This window comes from Taudactylus pleione, unplaced genomic scaffold (genome assembly GCF_031769625.1).
Source record: "Taudactylus pleione unplaced genomic scaffold, aTauple2 ptg000352l, whole genome shotgun sequence".
Lineage (NCBI taxonomy): Eukaryota > Metazoa > Chordata > Amphibia > Anura > Myobatrachidae > Taudactylus > Taudactylus pleione.
This window is the reverse complement of record NW_028284753.1, coordinates 11,476,986-11,501,129: the sequence shown is the minus strand read 5'-3', so window position 1 is coordinate 11,501,129 and position 24,144 is coordinate 11,476,986. Positions and strand designations below refer to the sequence as shown.

Below are 24,144 nucleotides of genomic sequence, written 5' to 3'. Positions count from 1 at the left end.
AAGAAAAACACCATTGCCATCATGAGAGCCTCCGCATTCACCAGGCGCGAGCTGCTGGTGCTAACGGAGGTCATGGATAGGCGGATCACCAGCCAGCCTCCACCCATCACCAACCGCGAGAAGCGTTCCGCATATGCGGAGGTACGGGCCCGCCTGCGCTCCTTCGGCTCACGCCGCCAGATCGGGCAGCTGGAGCGCAGGTGGTCGGACCTGCAACGGCGGACGCCCCGCTTGCTGGCATGCTTTTGCATGCAGATCGCAGAAAGTAAGTTTTATGGATTGTGGTTTTCAGGTTTGTCTTTGTGGCCCTAACTGCGTGTGCATGTTTTCCCTGTATTTCATATTTATTCATTGTCCTCATATCTGCATGGCCATGTTTTCCCTGTATTTCATATTTATTCATTGTCCTCATATCTGCATGGTCATGTTTTCCCTGTATTTCATATTTATTCATTGTCCTCATATCTGCATGGCCATGTTTTCCCTGTATTTCATATTTATTCATTGTCCTCATATCTGCATGGCCATGTTTTCCCTGTATTTCATATTTATTCATTGTCCTCATATCTGCATGGCCATGTTTTCCCTGTATTTCATATTTATTCATTGTCCTCATATCTGCATGTTTTGTGTTTTTTGGGGGGGATTCGAAAATGTTTTTTTGCGCGGATTTGTGATGAAACTAACCACAATTTGTTTCACATCTTTTAGGGGCCAGACGGCGCTCACGGCCACTCTCCCCAACCCCCAGCCAACACTCCAACAACAGTAATTCCCCTATTCCCCACTCCTCCCCAGCCTTACTAGACCCTCAGGCTGAAATTTCGGGCCTCCTTCCCCTCCGTCCCAATTCCCCCTCTCCTCCAACCACCCCTCTTAGAATTACCCCCTCCCCGGAGTCTGTCATTACCCCGCCCCGATCTTTGGGGAATGGAGGCACCTCCGAGGAGGACGATGGAGGGCCTTCCGGAGCTGGCGTTGGATCTTCCGGTATGTTTTTCTTTGCGGTTTTTTATCGACACAAACTGTTTGTATGTAATCATGTGTGGTTCCTTTTTTTGGGGATTTTGGCTACACTTTTGGTGATTTGGGCGATTGCCTTTACCTGTTACTGCTGATTTCAACATACACATATCACACCTGTCGGAATTTGTACATTGGCCTTGTATTTTTGGCCTACACCATTTTAGTTTGATGTGTTTTAATGGTGTACTTTTTTTTTTTTTGGGGGGGGTTTGGTTTTGGCTTGTTTTTTAATGTGGTTTCAGTATTGTTGTATTAATCCCCACACTTTTCTCACCCACAGAGGAACAGAGGTGTCGGGGAGAATTATCCGAGAATTATCGGGGGTGCTGGTGGTCCTTGACCAGATGTCGGTCCTCCTTAGGGATTAGTTTTTTTTTTTTTGGCCCATTATAAAAATAAAATGTTATTTTCAAAGTAACGTTCTGGCTCATTCGTTTTTTCAAAATCACAGATTGTTTACCCTGACATAAGTAGACTGTTCCTGCAGGGATTTCCATTTTTTGACACTAAGATTGTGTGTTGTATTTTTATGTAAAACAGCCACAAGAAACACCTAACAGTAACAATCTCATTTCCCTTTTTTGGTGTTGTCACAATTAGATATTTCTACATTTTACAGGTTCCTAGTTGGGGTGCAAGCTGCTTAGGCCAATCTTCCGAAGCCAAATGATTGTACAGGCTTCCTTTGGGTGTTGGTTTGGACCCTGAAAACAGATTAAATTTTAGCTCAACTGGCGTCAATACTGGATTACCCCTTAGTCAAATGTAAGGTGTGTGAACCTGGTTACACTTGCTTGTAACGTTCCAAAAAAGGTACAACATTTCACTCTCAAAACATTTATTCACAACATAACTGAAAAATCAAAGTGGTCACTCACAAACAAAATACACAGTGATAATCACAAATACAACACATACCAACAAAACCAAATAAAAAATCAACAAATCAAGAACTGGTTGACGAAGGACCATGCCAACATGATTCCACAAATATGGCGTTGCAATATGGGTTCCAGAATATATCCCCAAAATGTCCACATACAGGTTTTGTAAGGGTAGCAGGAAGTAGTCATCGTTGGAGTGCCAAAGATTATGTGAAAAAGCAGAAGATGGAGAAATTTTTAAAAAATAATTAGATGTTCTCAAACAAACCCGACCACATTAGGTATAAACACTGTTGTTTTGTCAATAATTACCTAAAAAATCTGGCCACCACATCATCGCGTATGGCCCCCCCACATACTGACCTCCGACCAACCTCGGGGGGGCCATCCTCAGGTAAGGCATCCTCTGGCTGCATTGGGACACCACTCCTTATGGCGATGTTGTGAAATATCCCACACAGGACCACAATTTTCGAAACCATATCCGGCAAATACATGAGCTCGCCACCAGAGCGGTGGAGGCATCTGAATCGGCCTTTTAAAAGGCCGATACAGCGCTCCACCACTTGCCTGGTGGCTGTAAGTGCGGAATTATACTCACTTTGTGGCCCTGGTGTGGGAGCCAAATAAGGAGTGAGCAGCCAGGGCGTGCAAGGGTAGCCACTGTCTCCTGTGAAAAAGAATAGTCAACATCAGGCTCACTCTGTATGAAGCTTAACATTGTTATGTACTAAAGGTCTCCACTTACCCAGAAGCCACGCATCACCAGCTTGTAGGTTGGTTAATTTGTGCCATATCCCTGATTGCCGGATGACGAAGGAGTCATGTGCACTTCCTGGTAATTTTGCATTCAGGGACAGGATCTGGAGGGAGGCATCACATACCACCATTACATTGAGGGGGTGATAGTGTTTCCGGTTTCTAAATATTGCCTCCAGCCGTGCTGGAGGCTGAAGTGGTATGTGAGTACCATCCACAACCCCTATGATGTGTGGGAAGCCAGCTATTTGGTAAAAATTGGCCTTGGCCACACTAAGGGCACCCATATCCAAAGGCATTTGAATAAAATGATGGAGGTGCTTGAAAAGTGCCTCCATCACTGCCCTCAGGATCCGGGAAAAGGAGGATTGGGAGATGCCCGCCACTATTCCCACCGTTGTTTGGAACGATCCTGAGGCACAGAAATGTAACACCGCCATAAATTGCGTAAGTGGTGGTATTGCTGTAGGACTGTCAATTTGCCGCTCAAGATCACTCTCTATTAATGAGAGAGTGTCTATGATGATTTTTGGAGGAAGACGGTAGCGTCTTAAAACCTCATCATCGGGCATTCCAAAAAGGGTGACACGTGTTCGAAATATCTGGGGCCTTGCACGCCTACGATGCCTACGCCTGGGACGAGATTGAGGTTGGTCGGCTTCCGGGAGCAGGGCGAGAACAATCCGACCCATATCAACCTGAAATGGCAAGATTGGAATGTCAGGCTTTTTACCCCACCAAAAAATACACATTTTTACTTAGCTTGAAGATACCATCCATTGATGCTTACATGCCGGGGTATTGTCATGATATGTTGAAACTGGAAATAATCACAACATAAATATACATAATTTTATGCTGGCCATGTCTGTTTCAAAAATTTAAGCAAGACAAAACATAAAAGGGGACACACACACATTTGGGCAAAGAGCAAAACGACGTTGCGCACACTACGTCAAATTGAGGCCAAATGTAAGCAACAAATGCTACCGAGAAAACACAAACAATTTTAAGGGATGAATAAGCATTTCACAAAGCGCTAATTAGTTCGCAAATACAAGTCACAATAGTAAGTAGTAAAAATGCGCTAATTAGTTCGCAAATACAAGTCACAATAGTAAGTAGTAAAAATGCGCTAATTAGTTCGCAAATACAAGTCACAATAGTAAGTAGTAAAAATGCGCTAATTAGTTCGCAAATACAAGTCACAATAGTAAGTAGTAAAAATGCGCTAATTAGTTCGCAAATACAAGTTAGAAAAACGCACATAAAAAAAAAAAAAAAATTCGGATTTTGAAAATCAAAGGTTACATGTGTAAGGCCAACCAAAGTTGCGTAAAGACAAACAAGAACATTTACAAAACAATTTAACAAATGAACTTACCAAGAGATAATATATAAGAATCCGGATCAAAAGGTCTTTGCGGCAGAGCCAAAATAAAACCTAAGAGAGATGAAATGACGCCAAAACAAATTTAGAAAAGTCATAAACAGAAGGAGACACAAATTGAACCAAAGTTTGACTTCCCAAAACTTACCCAAACTGGAAACCGCCAAAAAAAGGAGAAACTAAAAAAAGCGAACGGAAATAAAAAAACGAAGATATCCAAAAAAAAAAAAAGCCAAACACGAAAACTCCTACACCAGCCAACAATCAACTCCAACCAACGTAACCTCCAACATTCAAAAAACGCCACCTCGACTCGAGACGCATCAAGCCATAAATAGTGTTTAGTTTCCTGCACAAATTAAGGAGGGATCATAGGAACGCACAATCAATGATGCGGCCGAAAAATAAGGTCGCATGTATAAATACTTCACGAGCCAAAAAAAATATTCTGGTGTATTTCTTGTTTGGAGCTCAGACATGGCTACAGACCAGGGAAACAATGGACAACAGTCTGGCGGTAAGTATTTTAGGCATTTTGACTCAATGATTAATTAGAAACATAATATTGTGCAAGTTGTGAAGTTGACAAATCTCCAAAATTACACAAATAGGTGAGGAGGATGACATGGAAGAGGCTGCTGGGCCCAGTATTCCGGGCAAAGCTGCCAAAAAGAAAAGGCAGCCACAATTCACAAGAAAGGAGATGGAGGTTTTGATTCAGAAGTGTGTGGACATCCTGCCACAGGCAGACAGGAATATGAGTGCAAGCCAGAAGTGGAGAATGTGGGAAGAGGTAGCCGTGGATGTCAGTAGGGTGGGTGATTATGTCCGTCTAGCCCGGGATGTCAAACGGCGGTAAGTAAACACTTGCCCCCCCCTAAAACCAAAACCCATTTTAAACAAAAGGATAATGGTTCCAATTTCATCCCACAGATGGGCCGACTTCAAATATCGCCTGAAGCAAAAACTGGCGGACAGGGCTAGGCATGCAAGGGGGACAGGTGGGGGTCCTCATGTTGTCCCAGGTAAATGTTGTGATGTCACCAACTCTGAAATGTTATTGTGCCAATATGTAGATTCTAATGCGAGTCTTTTCTCATTTTTCCAACAGAGACACAGGCGGATGAGTCTGCTCCAGAGGGGAGCCTTGGCCGTAGAATTTCTGCTGGCTCTGCAGGGGAGGAACCAGTACATCCGGCTGAGGACCCTGCAGAAGCCAGTCCAGGGCAATCCCCCTCGCAGGCAGTGTCCCTCCTCACAGAACTCAATTTTAAATCGGATTTCCATACGGAGATTCTGCAGAGGATGGACGCCAGTCTGGTACGGGTGGCTGAGGCCCTGGAGCAAAATGCTGCGGCCAACGTGACCATTGGTCAGGCCCTGGCGGAAAATACCAGGGCCAACATCCGCATCGCCATTGCCCTGGAGCAGCTCGTTCGCCAGCACATGGTGGAGCCGACCTCCCTTCCTGCCGGAACATCAGGATCCTCCACCTCTGTCACAACATCAGCCAATCCTCCAAATGTGCCTAGTCCAGAGGCCACAACATCTGCCTCTGGACAGGCCAGCCCGATGACATCCCGGACCCGGTCTGGCGCCCTCCCTCCCCCACCCAAACGGCCGAAAAAACGGTGACACCATTGGCTACTTTTCCCACACTCCTTCTGTGCTTGCCTCATATTCCTTTCTGGCCAAAACTTCCCTCTCCTTTCTTGTGAATTAGTTTTTAATTTTTTCAATCCAACACTAATTGATTTTCTGACAAGCCGTGATTAATCGATGCTACATCGTGGAGTGCCGGGACGGAGGAGAAGGCCATCGCCACTGTGGTCGAGTTATCCAGACCCTAAGCTGTGCAAGCATTTTGAAGGGAAAGAGGATCATCCAGTGACGTATGAGTTGGTACGAACACATTTGACGTTCGCATTTGGTAATGTATGTACGCCCAAAAAACGCCTCGCCACGCCTGCGTTTTTCCATCTCCTCCCCCGTCAACACCCAAAAACGCCCTGTTCTGTCAATCACATTTGACATGTCACTTCCTGTACGCTATTTGACGAACGAGACAAAAAAAGCTCGCAATCTGCCGTACGCACATGCGCAGTGTAACACCGACGCATGCGCGGTTAGGCAACATCGGAACGCAACGAGCGGCTCTGAATCAGGGCCTTAGTTATAATATGCAATTTCCCCAGTTTTCCTTATGTGTACACTTATGACAAAGGCTAATGTGCACTTTTTCTTGGATTGTATTCAGTCTCTTCTGTTTTTGGTGCATTGATTTATGTAATGCGATCATAATGATGTAATTGTTAGGTTTTGTTTGTATTTCTCTGTTTTGTGATTACTTAACACACTAATGAAAAATCACTTGATTTAAAAAAAAAAAAAAAAAAAAGGGAAAGGTAGAGTGTGCTATGACACGTGGACAGTGTGACAGTGTATGTAACTCACTTCATCGTATACAGGAGATACAGGACCTTTGCTTGTTCATGGACATTGGGAGCTTCCCGTAAGATATCTACCAGAGCAGCAAAGTCTGTCTGCCCTTCCGAATCCTGAGGGAGCTGCATCTCTGCCTGGGCGGCTGGAATCTTAAAAGGAAACTCCTCTCACACACATGTACACAATAAAAAATAGACTTTCAGGAGCTCAGAAGTAAAATAAAAAAAAATAAGAGTTATGGTATAACATACCTTTGTTCACTCTTTTTCTTCGAGTTCCATAGGGTCCACAGAAATTACCTTGGGGTATGTGGTTGGAGTGATCCAGGCACCAAACCGTTAAGAAACTCTCAGCTCCCAGGATATACCCCGCCCCTGGCTACAGGCAGTTAGTTTGCTACCAAGCCCAAAGCAGGAGAAGGAAAGATGAGAAGAAAGGATCCTTGTACTCTAGAACCACTCTCCCTAAGAAGAGGGAATCACAGAAATACAAAAGTAAATATTACCCAATAACACAAGTGTGTTAGGGTGGGTGTCCTGTGGACCCTATGGACCTCAAAGAAAAAGAGTTAACAAAGGTATGTTATACAAAAACTCTTATTTTATTCTTCGGGGTCCATAGGGTCCATACAAATTACCTTGGGGATGTCTTAAAGCAGTTCCCTTTAAGGGTGGGGCCGCTCCTGTGTCTCAGTAGAAAGGAAGCATAAGAGGCAAATGTGTCAAATGCATACAATTTAACAAAAGGTGTGGATGGAAGACCACGTGGCTGCCTTGCACAATTGTTCAGCCGAGGCACCACTACGAACCGGCCACGATGGTCCCACAGATCGAGTAGAATGGGGTGTCACTGTGTTTGGAACAGAGAGATCAGCCTGTGTGTACGCTTGAGAAATTGTCATACGAAGCCATCTGGCCAGAGTCTGTTTGTTAGCTGGCCAGCCACGCTTATGACAGCCATACAACACAAATAGAGAATCTGTCTTCCTAATGGAGTTGGTGCGATCCACGTAGATAAGAAGGGCACGCACCACATCCAAGGAAGCTTCCCCTACTGAGAGGCCTGAAGCCTGAAAAGCTGGAACCACAATTTCTTCATTCACATGGAAATTGGATACAACCTTAGGCAGGTACGAAGAACAGCTCTATCCTGATGAAAAACCAAAAAAGTAGAGCGAAAAGAAAGGGCTGCTAAATCAGAGACCCTTCAGGCAGAGGCAATAGCAAAAAGAAATACTGTTTTTGCTGTCAATCACTTAAGGTCTACTGATTTCAGGGGTTCGAATGGGGGAGCCTGTAGAGCCCTGAGAACCAACATCAAATACCACGGAGCTACCGGAGGGACAAAAAGGAGGCTGAACCCTCAGAACATCCTGAAAAAATGTCCTAACATTAGGCAATGGGGCAATCCTTCGCTGAAACCAAACTGAAAGTGCAGATGCGTGAACCCTCAGGGTGACCAGATGGAGACCCTGATCTAATCCCGCCTGAAGAAAAGAAAGCACTCGAGAGACCCTAAATACTTGGGGATTACACTTTCTATGTTCACACCACTGAAAATATGAGGGCCAAATTCTGTAATAAATGCGGGCAGAGGAAGGTTTCAGTGCCCTAAGCATCGTCTGAATTACAGAAGTGGAAAAACCTTTAGCTCTCAGGACGGAAGTCTCAAGAACCACGCCATCAAAGACAGACGAGAAAGGTCCGGATACAGGCAGGGACCCTGTATTAACAGGTCTGGCCTTAGAGGAAGAGGTCACAAAGTGTCTATGGAGAGACACTGGAGGTCGGTGAACCTATGGCGTCTGGGCCAAGCAGGGGCTATCAGTATTACTGTTCCGCCCTCCAGCCTGAATTTCCTGATGACCCTTGGAAGAAGGGAAAACGGAGGAAACAGATACACAAGTTCGAAGTTCCACTTCACTGCCAGAGCGTCCACAAACTCAGATGCAGGATCCCTGGTTCTGGACCCGTACCTGGGGACCCTATGGTTGTGACCTGAGGCCATGAGGTCTACTTCTGGAAGACCCCATCTGTCCACTAGGCTCTGAAATACCTGTGGATGTAGAGCCCACTCTCCAGCGTGTATATCCTGGCGACTTAGGAAGTCCGCTTCCCAATTGAGGACTCCTGATATAAACACTGCTGAGATCGCTGGAAGAGGACGTTCTGCCCAGAATGTTTGACACTTCCATCATGGCAGCCTGGCTCCGCGTGCCTCCATGATGGTTGAGGTAGGCTACTGCAGTGGCGTTGTCGGAATGTACCTGGACAGGCCTACCCTTTAGTACTTCCTGTGCTTGAACCAGCGCTCTGAATAGTGCCCTCAGTTCCAGGACGTTTATGGACAGGAGGCTTTCCCTGAAATGTATGTCGACCTGTCACTGCGCCCCATCCACGGAGGCTGGCATCGGTATTGAGAAGCACCCAATCTGGAATCCAGAATGGGCGACCCTTGTTGAGACAGAACGTCTGTAACCACCATGACAGGGACAGTCGCACTTCTGGCGAGAGACGTATTGTCTGTGACTTTGAATGGTACTCCCCGTTCCAGTGCAAGAGGATTAACCTCTGTAACGGTCTGGAGTGGAACTGGGCATATTCCGCCATATCGAAGAGTCTCTTCCAGTACCTTCATCCATTCCTCAATGCCTTTCGAAACCCAGGCCATAGCCATGGCCGGGCGAGTAACAGCTCCTGATAGAGAAAAGACTACCTTGAGACAGGCTTCAAGTCTCCTATCCGTGGAACCCTTAATAGAGGATGCAGATGGTATGGGCAATGTGGCGCTCCTGACCAGATGTGCCACATGCGCGTCTACTGATTGCGGAACTTCCCATTTAGTGCACTCGTCTGACGGAAAGGGGTAGAAGGCCGCAATCTTTTTGTAATATGTAATCTCCTATCCGGAGAATTCCATGCTTCCTCCATAAATTCCGAGAGGTGCTCAGATTTGGGAAATTCAGCCTTCTCAACTTTTTGGTGTTTGAATACTGGAGCCTTTCTTTGTACTGGCTCCTCATCATCTATGTTTAGCACAGCTTTGACCGCCCTAGTCAGGGAGGGAACCTCTGCTGTTGGAAAATGGTCCTCCTCTCCCGAGAGAGATTCCTGAGAGGAGTCCTACACACTCATCAGAAGATGTACCAGAATCTGCAGGCTGGACAGAGTGATAGGATGAGGCAGACCGCTTTCTGGTTTTTGGCTGTACCAGTCTAGCTGCTTGCAGCGGTTGCTGAAAAGCTGCTCAGAATGAAGCCATACTCTGACTTAAGTGAGCATACACGTGCATCCAGAACGGATGCATAGGGGCATAAACATAGTAGGTTGCAGTTGCTGAGGGTACTCCATCATGAGACTGAACTAGGAGGCGTCAGCCGGTTTGCAACCTGCGCCATGATCTGAAAACTGGAAACCCAAGGGGGTTCCTGCCCAGAAGCTGGTAGGTTTGACTGATGTGGTGACTCCTTAAAACAATGACCACATAATCCATCTTGTATGAGATCCTGCGGGGATAACCCCGCTTTGCAGGCCATAAATGACACCAGCACAGGGGCTTCAGCCACCTGTTTCCTAGTTTATTTGGACATAACAATATCACTAATGCTATGCAAAGTTCTTGTGCAATGTGATAATGTTTCACAACCAAATATAACCCACAAACCTGCAGTAGAGGGTTTATGAGGAGAAACAGCAGTGATAGCTATAACTGACCGCTATTCAGAAATAAAAAAGGCAGTATAACACACAGCAGATTTCACAAGTCACATGCAATGCAAATGATATACTATTTATATATATATATATATATATATATATATATATACACACACACACACACATATACATGCATATACTGTACATATGCCAGAAGCTCTTTAGTCAACTACAAACAGCCTCAGGCCAAGTAGGATATTGAGTTCTGTAGAACCTGATCACCGAAGGAGAGGTATACAGGGAGACTGACCTACCTCCTGAGAACACAGCCACCGAGAGCACCCGAGAGTGGTCTCTGGCCGACTCATATAGAGGGAGGCTGGGAGGAGCCACCAAGACGTAGGAAGCCTCGAATCTGGGCCAGCCTCTGGGTCGGGGGAGGGTCCGTCGGGGAGAGCGTACCTCCCCTCTGCTGTATGGATCCACCCGGCACACTGACATGGCCGCCATTTACTTATCCCCCGGCTGTCAGGATCCCTCATGTCCCGGTGGTCTAGTGTGGGAGGCAGTTTACATGGCTCCTCACTACAGCGTACTCCAGCGAGTCTCCACCGCCAGAGGCACGGACTGCCACGTGGTTCCCCATGTCAGTGGCAGCAACGAACCACCTTACCCATGTCCCTGATGTTCCCGGCTGCAGTCCTGGGCTCAGACCAATACCCGCCGAAATCACCAGTTCCCTCATTGGTGTTGCGGCGCTGGGGAAGACGGAGCAGGCAGCACGAGCGTCCATCCGGATGCCTAGCCGGTCAGCCTCTTACTCATGTAGAAAAAGAAAATACTTGTTTGAGACTGCTACAGCAGTCCCACTGTCAACAAGGTGCACTCCTGCGCTCCAAGCAAAAAAGTAACTGCCTGTAGCCAGGGGCAGGGTATATATGGAGGAGGACACAGTGCTGGGAGCCTGTTAACTGTTTAGTACCTGGATCACTCCAACCACATACCCCAAGGTAATTTCTGTGGACCCTAAAGAAATATGAAATGCAAAAAAAACAGTTTAATCCAATTAAACCTCTTTTTTAATTTTTAACATGAGCACAAAGTAATGTAATTGTAAACTGCAAGGTGGACTTGCTAAACTCAGACACTGTTAGTGCTTTAACAATTTATTTATTCCAATTAACTATTACCTTGCTTGTTTTCTCCTGTTGAGCTGCAGAGTCTAGCGGAGCAATGGAGGACTGGGAGGACTGAAACAGCTTTGTAGGCAGATACATCTGTATGTCTAGTAGAAAGTAGATTGAAGCTTGTCAAGGCTAATTAAGCTGTACTACAAATAATTCAATATTAAAAGACATTTTGCAGCATTTCATACAGAGCCGACCCTAGGTAAACTAAGCAAATGCCTAGGGCCAGCGGAGGTTTGGGGCAGGCACAGCCGGGGCACCTGTTGCCGGCTGGGCAGAGACTCTGGCAGCTGCTACTGCCGCTGTGCAGCGTTCATGATCAGAGCTCAACTGACAGTTCCCATTAGGCCCGGCAGCAACAAACAGTGAGCGGGCAGCGGCGGTTGTTGCGGGGGCGGGGCACCTGAAAGACAGGTAGTGACTAACGCGAGTGCTGTGCTCGGAGAGGGGTGATGGGTGCTGTGCTGGGTGAGGGGTGCTGTGATCTGTGCTGTGCTGGGACAGGGGTGCTGGGTGAGTGGTACAAAGCAAAGCAAATGAAACCATGTCCCTTCCGTGAGGCCACACCCCTTTTTTGGATCCCGGGAGGGGGAGGTATCACCAAAAATCTTGCCTAGTGTACTAATTTGACTAGGGCCAGCTCTGATTTCATACTACACCAGTGCCGATAAAGGATACTTGCACCCTATAGGATTGGGCATATTCAATATCAGCGATAATTTATCACAGATGACGTCATTTTCGCCTGTTTCAATTATCCCCATATTCAATTTCAAAGACTTTTCGCCAGTGCGAAAAGTAATTGTTAAAAAACAGGGATAACTTTTCTCCACTGCATAGGTGGCGAAAAAAAGGGCAGAATTGGGGTTTATGGGTGCAGAGTAAAAAAAAAAAAAAAAAATATAGCCTGCAGCCTTTTAATATCCCCTAAAAGTGATCTGTGTCAAAAAAAAAAAAAAATCCTCAGGACACCCCAAAAAATGTACTCTCATTTTGGGGGCCAAAAAAATAAAATATATTGGGAAACAAAGTTTTAAACTAGCGAAATTGATTCCCATGTATGCGGCAGGTGTTTTCTATAATGCGGCTGGTAGCGCAGATGCATTTTTGAAGAATTTAAAAAAATAACTTTAGGGACTTCAAAATATGCTTGTACCAATTTTCATGTACCCCAACTTTGATGGGACTAGTTATTTTACCCCCCCCCCCCCCCCCCCGGAAAAAAAAAAAAACTAAGTGCTATTCTTCATCACTTCTTCACAGGCGCATTTATGCACCTGCCGCGGCTATTTAAAAACCCAAATTACTTTCAGCAGGCAAAATCGAGGGTACTTATAGTGATCCCCCATGTCAGACCATATTTTGGGGGGTGACACCATGATTTCCCCAAAAACTGAAAGGACTTTTCGATACTTACCTTTCCGCTGGGTCCCGTTTTCGACGGATCCTAAATTAATACGGAGATAAGCGGGCACGTGCCCGATACTTTATCCCCTCCTAAAAAGGAGATGATGGTGAAAATTCAGAGGTCAAATTGAATATGGCCCTATATATGGCAGTTAGGGGGAATTCAATTAGCTGCAGGATATGCCCCACAGCTAACTGATCACACTGTGCGGAATAATGGTCTTCAATTAAATAGTATTTTACATGTGCGGTAAACAAGGGGTTAACGCACGCTAATCCATTGATTCCGCATAATTGGGAAATCAATGAGTTTTCCCTGCGTACTAAACACCAGAGGCTGCCTTTTCCCACAGACTTTTCCTTGCAGCTCCTGAAGCTGAAGGAAAAGTGCACTTCTGTGGTTTAACACACAGAGTAAACCCCGCAAATTACATTGGCAGGAGCGGGTAACTAAACCCCATGGCTAATTGGATTCCCCTTAAGTATTTTTAGCTGAGAGTTCCTTGAATATTAGGTCACTGTTTCAGTCATCTAACTACATAACAGTTTGCCTTGATTTATTAAATATAGGTAAAACATTTAATGACTTAAGCTCATTCATATGGTATATACCCAGAGCTGTAACTAAGAGTGTGAATGTGGTGCTGTCGCGCAGGGCTCTGATGGCGGCACCATTGCTGCCCCACAGCACCTGCATTTGACTTGCAGGGTTCCTGGACTGGCACCCTGCAGAACTCCCTGGAGCAGCTTTTGGGCACACACCCTGCAGCTTGTACAGCCCCCGCTTCGGGCAGTGCTGTACTTTCTGGTGGCAGTGGCTTTGCCAATCGACTTGAAGTCATGATGTCACATGTTCTGGGGGCTCAGTGCACAAAACTGCTCTGCTCCGGCATTGTATATGTTACATGCACATATAAGAAAACAGTTTGAAGGTTACAATCAGGGCTGTAGCTAAGGCAGTGCGGTCGGTGCCATCGCACAGGGCACCACAGGTCAGGGGGCGCTGTTTGGGCCTGTCAAATTACTGTTTATTATCATTCTCACTTGTAGCTTCCTCTTATTTCATCCCCAGCATCTCCTGGCCTCCCCTATCTCTTCCCTGGCCCTTCCCCATCAGGCCATTCCCCTTTATTGGGTGCATTATGTCCCTTTGAAAAATGAGGAGGGGGGGGGGGGCAATGCTCCTTCTGGCACAGGGCACCAAAAATTCTAGTTACGGCTCTGGTTACAATTACTGCACTCAAGCCAACAAATCAAAATAGATACATATCATTTATTTATTTATAAAAAGAAGAGACCACACATGTGATCTTAACACTATTATAATGAATAAAATATGGATTATTAAACTGGTAAAAGTTAACACATATTTGCATTATTCCATAATAATTATAGTCCTGAACACAGGATAGGGCTCAAAGAATTGAGAATCTCTCTAGAGAGAGTATAATCATGTGTATGCACACACAGTCTCATAATGGAGATCATAAATTTAAATAGACAGGATGGGCAAATGATCCTTATTAGGAAGGTATTACCTGTGGACTCCAGTCCTTTGCAGCAGTGTATTGAAAAGGGGTAAATCACCCTAGTACCCGACTAGTACTGCGCTCAGCCCGACCAGCGGGGAGCGACTTTATGAAACTGTAAGTAGTTGATCCTAAAATACGAAGGCTGCAATAGAGGGATTGCCTCTCCAAGCCGTCTATTCTGCTCCAGCAGATGAAGGGTCGACGGACTCCAGGGGAATGTGCCCAGGGCGCAACTGTCTTGTGCTCCAAAATGCCGCCGGGTGTCTGAACGGTGGCAGGGTCCAGATCTCCCACCAACACAGCGCTGTACTTCTCCGTATGTGCAGGAGTCACAGCGGTCGACACCCGGATGTCCTTGCGACAGGGAGACAAGAGAAGCAGAAAGCCGGCGTCGGGTTCCTTGTACTCGGAGTGGAGTGAATGAGATGAGCCGTGTCCTTAGAATCTTAGGACTGTAGGAAATCACCTACGCGTTTCGACATCACAAAGATGCCAATGTGGCAAGGAATAATGTGCTAAGCCCACCCACATTTGTGTTGACCACGCCTACAGTTGATTTAGTTTCACCCACGTTAGGCCATTTTCAGAACTTTTTCCAAGGACAGGGTCACTTTAAATTCCCAATCCACCCCTGAAGTACAACCTAGTTAAAAAGCAGAAGTGAATACTGACTTAAAAGTAAATTGTCAAATATTTAATCAGATAGAACACATTCATTTTAAAAGAGAATAAACAGAAAAGAGATTTTTTAAGCATATCAATAAAACACACAATTACATTTTGCCCTTATTCTACACCTCAATTTTGTTAGTGTTTATGAGTCAATCCTCTGAATGCCTAATCACTGTGCTCCTAAAACCTAAGTTATTTAAGATCTATAATTCCATAATTAATTCAATCTGTATTTTAATTATAACAAACCTGAGAGCTCTTTACGCAGAATGTTTTAAAATTATACACCTAAATCCTTGTCCCAGTGGATCACAGTCTAGATTCTCTTGCAGAAAACACACACACAACCAGAGCCAATTAATCTACATTAAAAAAAAAGGTTTTTATACTTCACACACTACTTCTATACACTTATTAACCCTCTGTAGGAAGTTGCCAGGTTAAAGGGTAAATGTGTCTTTAACGGAGCAGCCAAAGAGTGATGGACAGGTTTTAAGTAGGGATGTGCGCCGACCCCCGTGTTTTGGTTTTGGATCTGTATCTCCTTCAAGGTTTTGTATCTGGATTCAGTTCTACAAAACCACCCTTGCGTGTTTTGGTTTTGGATCTGTATTTTTTTATTTTTTTTTTAAATCATAAAAACAGCTGAAATCACATAATTTGGGCCAGTTTTTGTTCCTACAGTATTATTAAGCTCAATAATATTTTCAATCAATTTTGGCTACCTCACAGCTCACAATATTGATTTCAACCAGTTTAGGCCCAAAGGTTGCATTGAGCTAGCTGGCTGACTAAGCTAAGCGACAGCAGTGGGCGACACTAACATGTGGCAGTTCAGCTTCCAACATGGCACAGAGTGGTAGACAGGATGGCAGTTTAATGAACTATAAATTTAAAAATGTCAAGCAGCAATGCTTAGCGGAATCGCTTCGTTTCAGCTCCTTCTTCAGTTTTTAAGCTGCTTTTCCAACAGTCTAATTAGGGGAATTACCTGACTAAAGCCGGCAGTGTCTGAACTCACTTCACTGGTGACTACTTCGAAGGGTTTCAGCACTTTGCACAACACAAAGTATTTTCCACTGAGCTTGAGTAAGGTACATTCCCCCTCCTCTTCCTATGTCATGGTTCGTTGTGTAGCTTTGAATGGCTTTTTGCTGTTCCTCCATCCGCTGAAGCATATAAAGGGTGGAGTTCCACCTTGTAGGTGACAGGGCAAATTCAACATTTCTTGCAGGTGCTGCAATCTTCTACATGTATGTGCTGAATGATGAAAATGTCCAGAATTTTTGTCATTAAAAAAAAAATTTGCCCCACCCAAGATTATTGTGTGAGCAAAACATGGGACGTGTTGGAATTCATCCTGCTGTAATGCTCTCACAATATTGGTGGCATTGTCAGAAATCACAAATCCCGTGAAGAGTCCAAGCGGTGTAAGCCATTTTGCAATGACTTATCTGAGTTTTTCTAAGAGGTTGTCAGCGTTATGCCTCTTAGTGAAACCGGTGATACAAAGAGTCTGCCTCTGAATGAGCTGCTGTTTCTTAGATGCTGCTGGTGGCGCTGAAGACAATACACCCACCCAGTGGGCTGTTACAGTCATGTAATCTTGCATTTGCCCTGTTTCATTTGTCCACATATCTGTGGGTATGTGGACAGTGGGTACAATGGCATTTTGGAGGACACTAATTACGCTTTTTTTATGTTCCTGTAAAGGCTAGGAATTGCTTTTCTAGTGAAGTAGAATCTATATGGGATTTGGTAGCGGGGGCACAGGACCTCAATTAACTGTCTAAAACCCACTGCAATAATGGCGGATATCAGACGCACATCGAATACCAGCATAGATGTTATGGCTTTGGTGAACTGCTGTGCAACTGGGTGACTGCTGTCATACTTGCTCCCCCTTGCAAAGGATTGTTTAACAGTCAATTGTTTTTTAGAACTACTAGTAGTAGTCTTCCTGGCCCCCTCTGGGATAAAGATCAACTCCCAGCAGCAGCAGGCATAGTGCTCAAGGATTCTTCTGAGGAATCCAGGATATGGGAGGACTGAGTTAGCCTTATCAAATTGGATGCAGGACTAGTTCCAATCATGATTAAGGATATTGTTGGAGAAGATGCAAGGTGCTTGGATCTAGCAGAGAGAAGGGAGCTAGCTGACGCTGGACTGCTTGTTGTTACTTTTTTAGCCAAAGTTTGTATGGATGCGCTGTAGATGACTTACTCTGGCATGACAATTGATACAGATGGCTTGACAATTGTTGTCCAGATTTGGGTAGAAATGATTCCACACATAAGAAGTGGATTTTTTTGTTTTATGCTCAGGCATGACAATGGGCTTTTCCTTATAATGGGCAACAACAGTTTCCACTGGGGCCTGATTTACACAAACACCATCATCAACATCCTTATTAGTGTCAGCTACACAAATATCCTCCCAATCCTGGTGTAGCTACACAAATATCCTCCTCATCCTGGTGCACTTCCACAGAAGCATCCTCGATTTCTATGTCAGCATGTGCACTTGTGATCATCCCCACATTTGCAGAGGACACACAAGTGGTTGAAGTAAACTCCTCATTGAGTACAGTTTTGGAAAGGTCAGACTCACACATGGCACCCGACACACTTAGACTCTCCTCAGGGATTCGTGACATTTCTGAGCGCACAGTTGGTTCCTGTGCCTTAACGATTTTAATTTTTTTGAAACGTCTACAGGAAGAAGGGCTTACATAATCATAAGAGGCAGAACCACCAGTCATAAATAAAGGCCAAGGCCTTAGCCTTTCCTTCCCACTTCGTGTGATGAAAGGTATATTGCCAAATGTATGTCTTTCTGCAGCTAACTTTACCTTTGATGTTTTTTCTTTACCATTGTAAAAGAATGCTTCTTTGAATTTAGATGCCTTGACTTAAGCCCTGTATGCCCTTGGGCATCAGCTTTAGTAGATGACATAGACGGATGAGTATCGTCATGACTGGTGTCACTGACAGCAGCTCCAGCACTAACTAGTATGTGGTTCCTGCTCTCCTCTCAACTGATATTTCTCCATATCAACAAACACGAACATAGTGGGGTACACTTCTAGAAATAATTTTGAAGTCCTCAGATAGAGGCGCTTTATAAATACAAAACTGTCCGTAAATTATGTCGTTCTAGGAATGTCACATCGATGTTTTCCTGTTGATGTCTCTAATGATATTCCTCGATGGTATGGGGTTACATGAACACAGAAAAAAAGAGAAGTCAAAAGGTCCGTTCTTAAAGGCTTCATACCAGATTACAAACAAATAAGTAAAGTCTGCAACGTACCCTACTCACATGAATAAGTGGGAGGGTACACATATAAAGGTTTCTTTTGTTAATTAAACATAGACACCAAAAGATCATAAATGTAGGGTCTATTCCACTTCTCCAAACCAAAATGATGGTTCTTTTAAACAGTGAGCGTACCATACTCACGTGGATAACAGGATATTCACGCCTATAAAAAGTTATCTTTGTGCAGTCGAGATGGATCCGAAATGAAAGAAAGGATTTGCATCCAAGTTATTATTCCTCAAAATGTTTTAATCGCAATATGGGAAACAAGATATGCTTAAAACAGGACAGAACCAAACTGTGTTCCACAAAAGATTAAAGTTAGCTACTCCAGATGGACTGCGGTACAGTAGTCTATTTCCAGATTCAACAGTGAATAAAGTCCAGATGGTCAGTCAACAGTGAATAAAGTCCAGTGTGGTACAGCACACATGTAATTGTACCAATTTTAAATATTACACTGCTGTATCAATAACCTACAGTGTCACAATATGGTTTATAAATAATACACTGCGTTTCCATTTAGTGTCACAATATTTTTTATGAATACACTGCGCTATCCCTTACAGTGTCACAATATTTTTTATGAATATATTACACTGCGCTACCACTTAGTGTCACAATATTTTTTATGAATAAAGCACTGTGCTACCACTAACAGTGTCACACTGCGCTACCACGTACAGTGTCACAATACTTGTTGAATATTAGTATTTCCACTTGCAGTGTCACAATAAGTGTATATTACACTGCGGTTAAACTTACAGTGTCACAATATGTATATGAATATTACACTGCGCTACGAATTATAGAGTCACAATATGTGTATGAATATTACACTGCAGTCTGACCTCCAGCGACACAGTAAAAAAAAAAAAATTATATCTGAAGTCGGGCTACTAAAGTCCGAAACGTTGCAAGCTATGGCAGCCTTTTAGTTTTATTTACAAGCCCACTGAGTGCCGCACTTGGAGATTATTGCATTTATTACGAAGCGGGCACCGTGGCATATCCTATATACATGGAAGAGGAGTGCATGGCCTTTCGTTGCATATATATATATATATATATATATATATATAAATACATATCACACATACATACATACACACACATATATACACAGTCAGGTGCATAAATATTGGGTCATTGACAGAATTTTCATATTTTGGCCTCTATTCAACACCACAATGGCTTTGAAATGAAACAAACAATATGTGCTTTAACTGCAGACTTTCAGATTTAATTTAAGTGTAATTACATCCAAATCAGGTGAACGGTGTAGGAATTAGAATGGTTTCTATATGTGCCTCCCACTTTTTAAGGGGCCAAAAGTAATGGGACAAACTAAACAATCCTAAATCTAACTTTCACTTTTTAATACTTTGTTGCAAATCCTTTGCAGGCAATTACAGCCTGAAGTCTGGAATGCATAGACATCACCAGACGCTGGGTTTCATCCCTGGTGATGCTCTGCTAGGCCGCTACTGCAAATGTCTTCAGTTCCTGCTTGTTCTTGGGGCATTTTCCCTTCAGTTTTGTCTTCATCAAGTGAAATGCATGCTCAATCGGATTCAGATCAGGGGATTGACTTGGCAATTGCATAACATTCCACTTTTTAGCCTTAAAAAACTCTTTGGTTGCTTTTGCAGTATGCTTTGGGTCATTGTCCATCTCCACTGTGAAGCGCCGTCCAATGAGTTCTGAAGCATTTGACTGAATATGAGCATATAATACTGCCTGAAACACTTCAGAAATAATTCTGCTGCTTTTGTCAGCAGTCACATAATCAATAAATACAAGGGAACCAGGTCCATTGGCATCCATACATGCCCACGCCATGACACTACCACCACCATGCTTCACTGATGAGGTGGTATGTTTTGGATCATGAGCAGTTCCTTTCCTTCTCCATACTCTTCTCTTCCCATCACTCTGGTACAAGTTGATCTTTGTCTCATCTGTCCATAGGATGTTGTTCCAGAACTGTAATGGCTTTTTTAGATGTTGTTTGGCAAACTCTAATCTGGTCTTCCTGTTTTTGTGGCTCACCAATGGTTTACATCTTGTGGTGAACCCTCTATATTCACTCTTGTGAAGTCTTCTCTTGATTGTTGACTTTGACACATATACACCTACCTCCTGGAGAGTGTTCTTGATTTGGCCAACTGTTGTGAAGGGGTTTTTCTTCACCAGGGAAATAATTATTTTTGTCATCTACCACCGTTGTTTTTTTCCGTGGTCTTCCGAGTCTTATGGTGTTGCTGAGCTCTCCAATGTGTTCTTTCTTTTTAAGAATGTTCCAAACAGTTGATTTGGCCACACCTAATGTTTTTGCTATCTCTCTGATGGGTTTGTTTTGATTTTCAGCCTAATGGTGGCTTGCTTCACTGATAGTGACAGCTCTTTGGATCTCATATTGAGAGTCGACAGCAACTGATTCCAAATGCAAATGTCACACCTAGAATCAACTCCAGACCTTTTACCTGCTTAATTGATAATGAAATAACGAGGGAATAGCCCATACCTGTCCATGAAATAGCTTTTGAGTTGATAGTCCCATTACTTTTGGCCCCTTAAAAAGTGGGAGGCAAATATAGAAACCGTTGTAATTCCTACACCGTTCACCTGATTTGGATGTAATTACCCTCAAATTAAATCTGAAAGTCTGCAGTTAAAGCACATCTTGTTTGTTTCATTTCAAAGCCATTGTGGTGGTGAATAGAGGCCAAAATATGAAAATTCTGTCATCAATGTCCAAATATTTATGCACCTGACTGTATATATGTATGTATGTATGTATATATATATATATATATATATATATATATATATGTAGATAGATAGAGAGAGTCACTTGCAAACAGTCAGCGGGTGGTGACTGCACGTAAGTGTTCCTTTAACCTTGTGTGTTTCTTCTGTCGTGTATGATGTAAATGTCCTAGTGGGTTTGGTGCTTAAGGCACCAGTGCTTTTGCACCCAGAACATGAATGACAATGGAAGAAACCGTTTTGTGATGTACATAGGGTGGTTTGTTGTAATCTTTTGGGTGGGATATGGTTTTTAACCAGTTTGGACCTAAGGTCTGGTGCTTTCCTATATGTCATTCTGGGTTTGTTGGATAGGAATCCTGCTAGCATATCATCTTTCTGGAGTAGTTTCCAATGGTTCATCGGTATCTTCTCCAGTTGTGTACTCTGCCTAGAATACTGTGTAATGAGTCGTACTTCGTCATTCTGTTTTTTATCTTGGTTTTACCCTGGGCTCCATGTGGACAAGTAGGTCCTCTCTTTTTCTGTGTTGCACTGCCTCTAGTGATTGTTGTACTAGGGTGTGTGAATAGTTTTTTTCTTCAAATTGTGTGGAGAGCTCTTCACTTTGTTTAAGGAAATCTGATTGTCTGGAGCAATTTCTTTTTAAACGTAGGAATTGTCCTTTGGGTATGACACGGAGCCAGTTTGGGTGGTGCCAACTTGTTGAAAGAATAAAGCTATTTACATTTACTAGTTTCTTATGGGTGTTGGTATGTATCTGTCTATTCTGTATGAGGATGTTGAGATCCAGAAACACAACATCAGTTTTACTGTAATTACCTGTAAAGTTTAAGTTATTGGGATTTGAATTTATGTTAGGGAGAAAACTGTTGAGAGTTTCGTCACGTTTCCAAATTAATAGCCTGTTGTCTATGTATCTCTTCCAGAGCATGAGACTTGCCCCAAGTTCCTGAGTATGCCAGATGTCATGCTCCTCCCACCAACTCATGAAGAGATTGGCGTAACTTTGGGCAAATCTCGTGCCCATAGCTGTGCCAGTGGTTTGTATCAGATATAATTATGTTTAAGAATATGTTCTATACTCTGCAGAACGAACTTGAGTTGTTGTTGGGTTAAATCAAGGTCTTTCTCTAGATGGAAGCGGATACTATTGATCTCCTGTTCATGGTTTATCACTGAATACAGTGATGCCACAGCTGTGGTGACTAGCCAGTACTTGTCCTCCCATTGTACTTGTTGAGAGAGAGAGAGAGAGAGAGAGAGATATTTTTATATTATATATACATACATATACACACTCGTATCTATCTGGGGTGCAGACCTGCACTCGCCATTCCCAGGACTGGGGTGCAAGTGGCCTGTGACCACATTGCTTAAATATTGCTATATATATAGTACACTGGGGTAGAGCACAAACTATATTATTAGCTTTTATTAATTTTTTTTTCTTACACTGGGCACCCCTGGATGGACACAGCAGCCCCCGCCCCTGGATGGCACAGCAACCCCTGGATAGACACAGCAGCCCCTGGATGGACACAGCAACCACTGCCCCTGGATGACAACAGCAGCCCCTGCCCCTGGATGAACACAGCAGCCCCTGTATGGACTCAGCAGCCCCTACCCTGGACAGACACCGCAAGTCTGTTGACTTCACTCTCCACAGCCGGAGTGAAATGGCGCCGATGACCAAACACCTTTATAGTATCCAAAACCCACGAGAATCCGCCAGCGGTAATATGACGTTTTGTCTAGTTTTAAGATCCCAGTCAGGCGGGAAAACCCGAGCCGCACTCGGATCTCGGCCCGGATCGCAAGTTTGGGTTGGTCCGGTTCTCAGGGAACTGGACCGCTCATCTCTAGTTTTAAGACTTGTTCTTCAAAAATCCACACTGAAGTGATGATGTTGATTCATACAAAGTGATGTCACAGCAGCTTAATATACTGCTGTCTCAGCTTTTTTACCAGTTTAAAATCCTATAAGGATATTGTAATAATGAAGTGGTCTGCACTGGATGTAAGATTTTTTTTTTTTTAACAGAACTTCATAGAATGTCAAGTTAAGATGATATTAATGTCAATGTGTTTAACCATTATGGTTCATGTCAGAAAAAGAATTGTGGGGTCTTGAGGTCTAATTAGGTACACATGGTACATTTTATGTAAAGTGGTGTAAAAAGTTAATCATTTATGAATATAAAATCAAAATATCTTACCTTGTACATTCAGACTCTTGGCTTTTGTGTGAAGGGAAATAATATCCCGAGTATTGTGAACGGCAGCTCGGAATCTATTCAATCCACCTCTCTGTTTAGCAGGTGATGGTCGGAGTCTGGTGGTGCCCAAAAGTTGACTGAGATATTGTGCTACTTCGTCCTCTGAATCTTCTGTAATGAGTAATCAAGAGTATAGGAAAAGAAATCCCTGATCCAACACTAAGAAATGTCCTAGCAACTTAGGAGCAGTTCATTTACCTGACAAAGGAGCTAGGGAGATCAAAAAAGTAAATATATACAGCGGGATTAATGTCCAAGCTCTGCAAATGATTACAGGATTGGGTTAACTGAAGTCTAATGCCATTTATTTACATAGGGCCTGATTCAGCAGTGCACTGCTGAACGCAGATTCCCGATGTTTGGGAATCTGCACAGGCGCAGGACCCATTCTGCAAGTGTGCAGAATGGGTCCTGCTAACTCGCTTGCAGACTGGCAGCAGGCTGTCAATGTTTGACAGTCTGCTGCCATTTGTGGGCGGGGAGATGGCGACGATGCCCCCCGTTTCCTGAAACGGAGGCTTGTCTCCGCCGTTGCAGGGGAGGGAAGAAACCAGGATCTCCGTCAGCTGACGGAGCTTTCCTGGCCTCTTCCTCTAAACTGCAGAGGCTGGCTGCGAGTCCCCATGGGTCACCGCAGCCAGCCAATGTTTTGCAGATTATCTGAAGCTGCATTGGACAACGCGGCTCGGAAAAGTAATGCACAGGGGGCGTAATGCCTCCTGCTGCACTACCATATCTGCAAGGGTCGCAATTTCAAAGCTGCCTGCAGCTTTGCAATTACGATCCTTGCAGAATCAGGCCCATAGATTACATA

The 24,144-nt window shown here is 43.9% G+C and overlaps 1 protein-coding gene across 4 annotated transcripts in view; it reads right to left on the bottom strand.

Annotated features, from left to right (window-relative positions):
- Window positions 1–24,144, bottom strand: part of PHKA1 (phosphorylase kinase regulatory subunit alpha 1) — a 231,283-nt gene that overhangs the window by 82,848 nt on the left and 124,291 nt on the right. For all 4 annotated transcript variants that reach the window (XM_088444268.1, XM_088444270.1, XM_088444271.1 and 1 more), the window contains exons 20-22: window positions 23,271–23,441; window positions 11,351–11,445; window positions 6,514–6,653 (exon numbers count right to left, since the gene is read on the bottom strand). In XM_088444268.1, coding sequence (XP_088300394.1) covers window positions 6,514–6,653; window positions 11,351–11,445; window positions 23,271–23,441 — 406 coding nt within the window. The remainder of the gene's footprint in view (window positions 1–6,513; window positions 6,654–11,350; window positions 11,446–23,270; window positions 23,442–24,144) is intronic.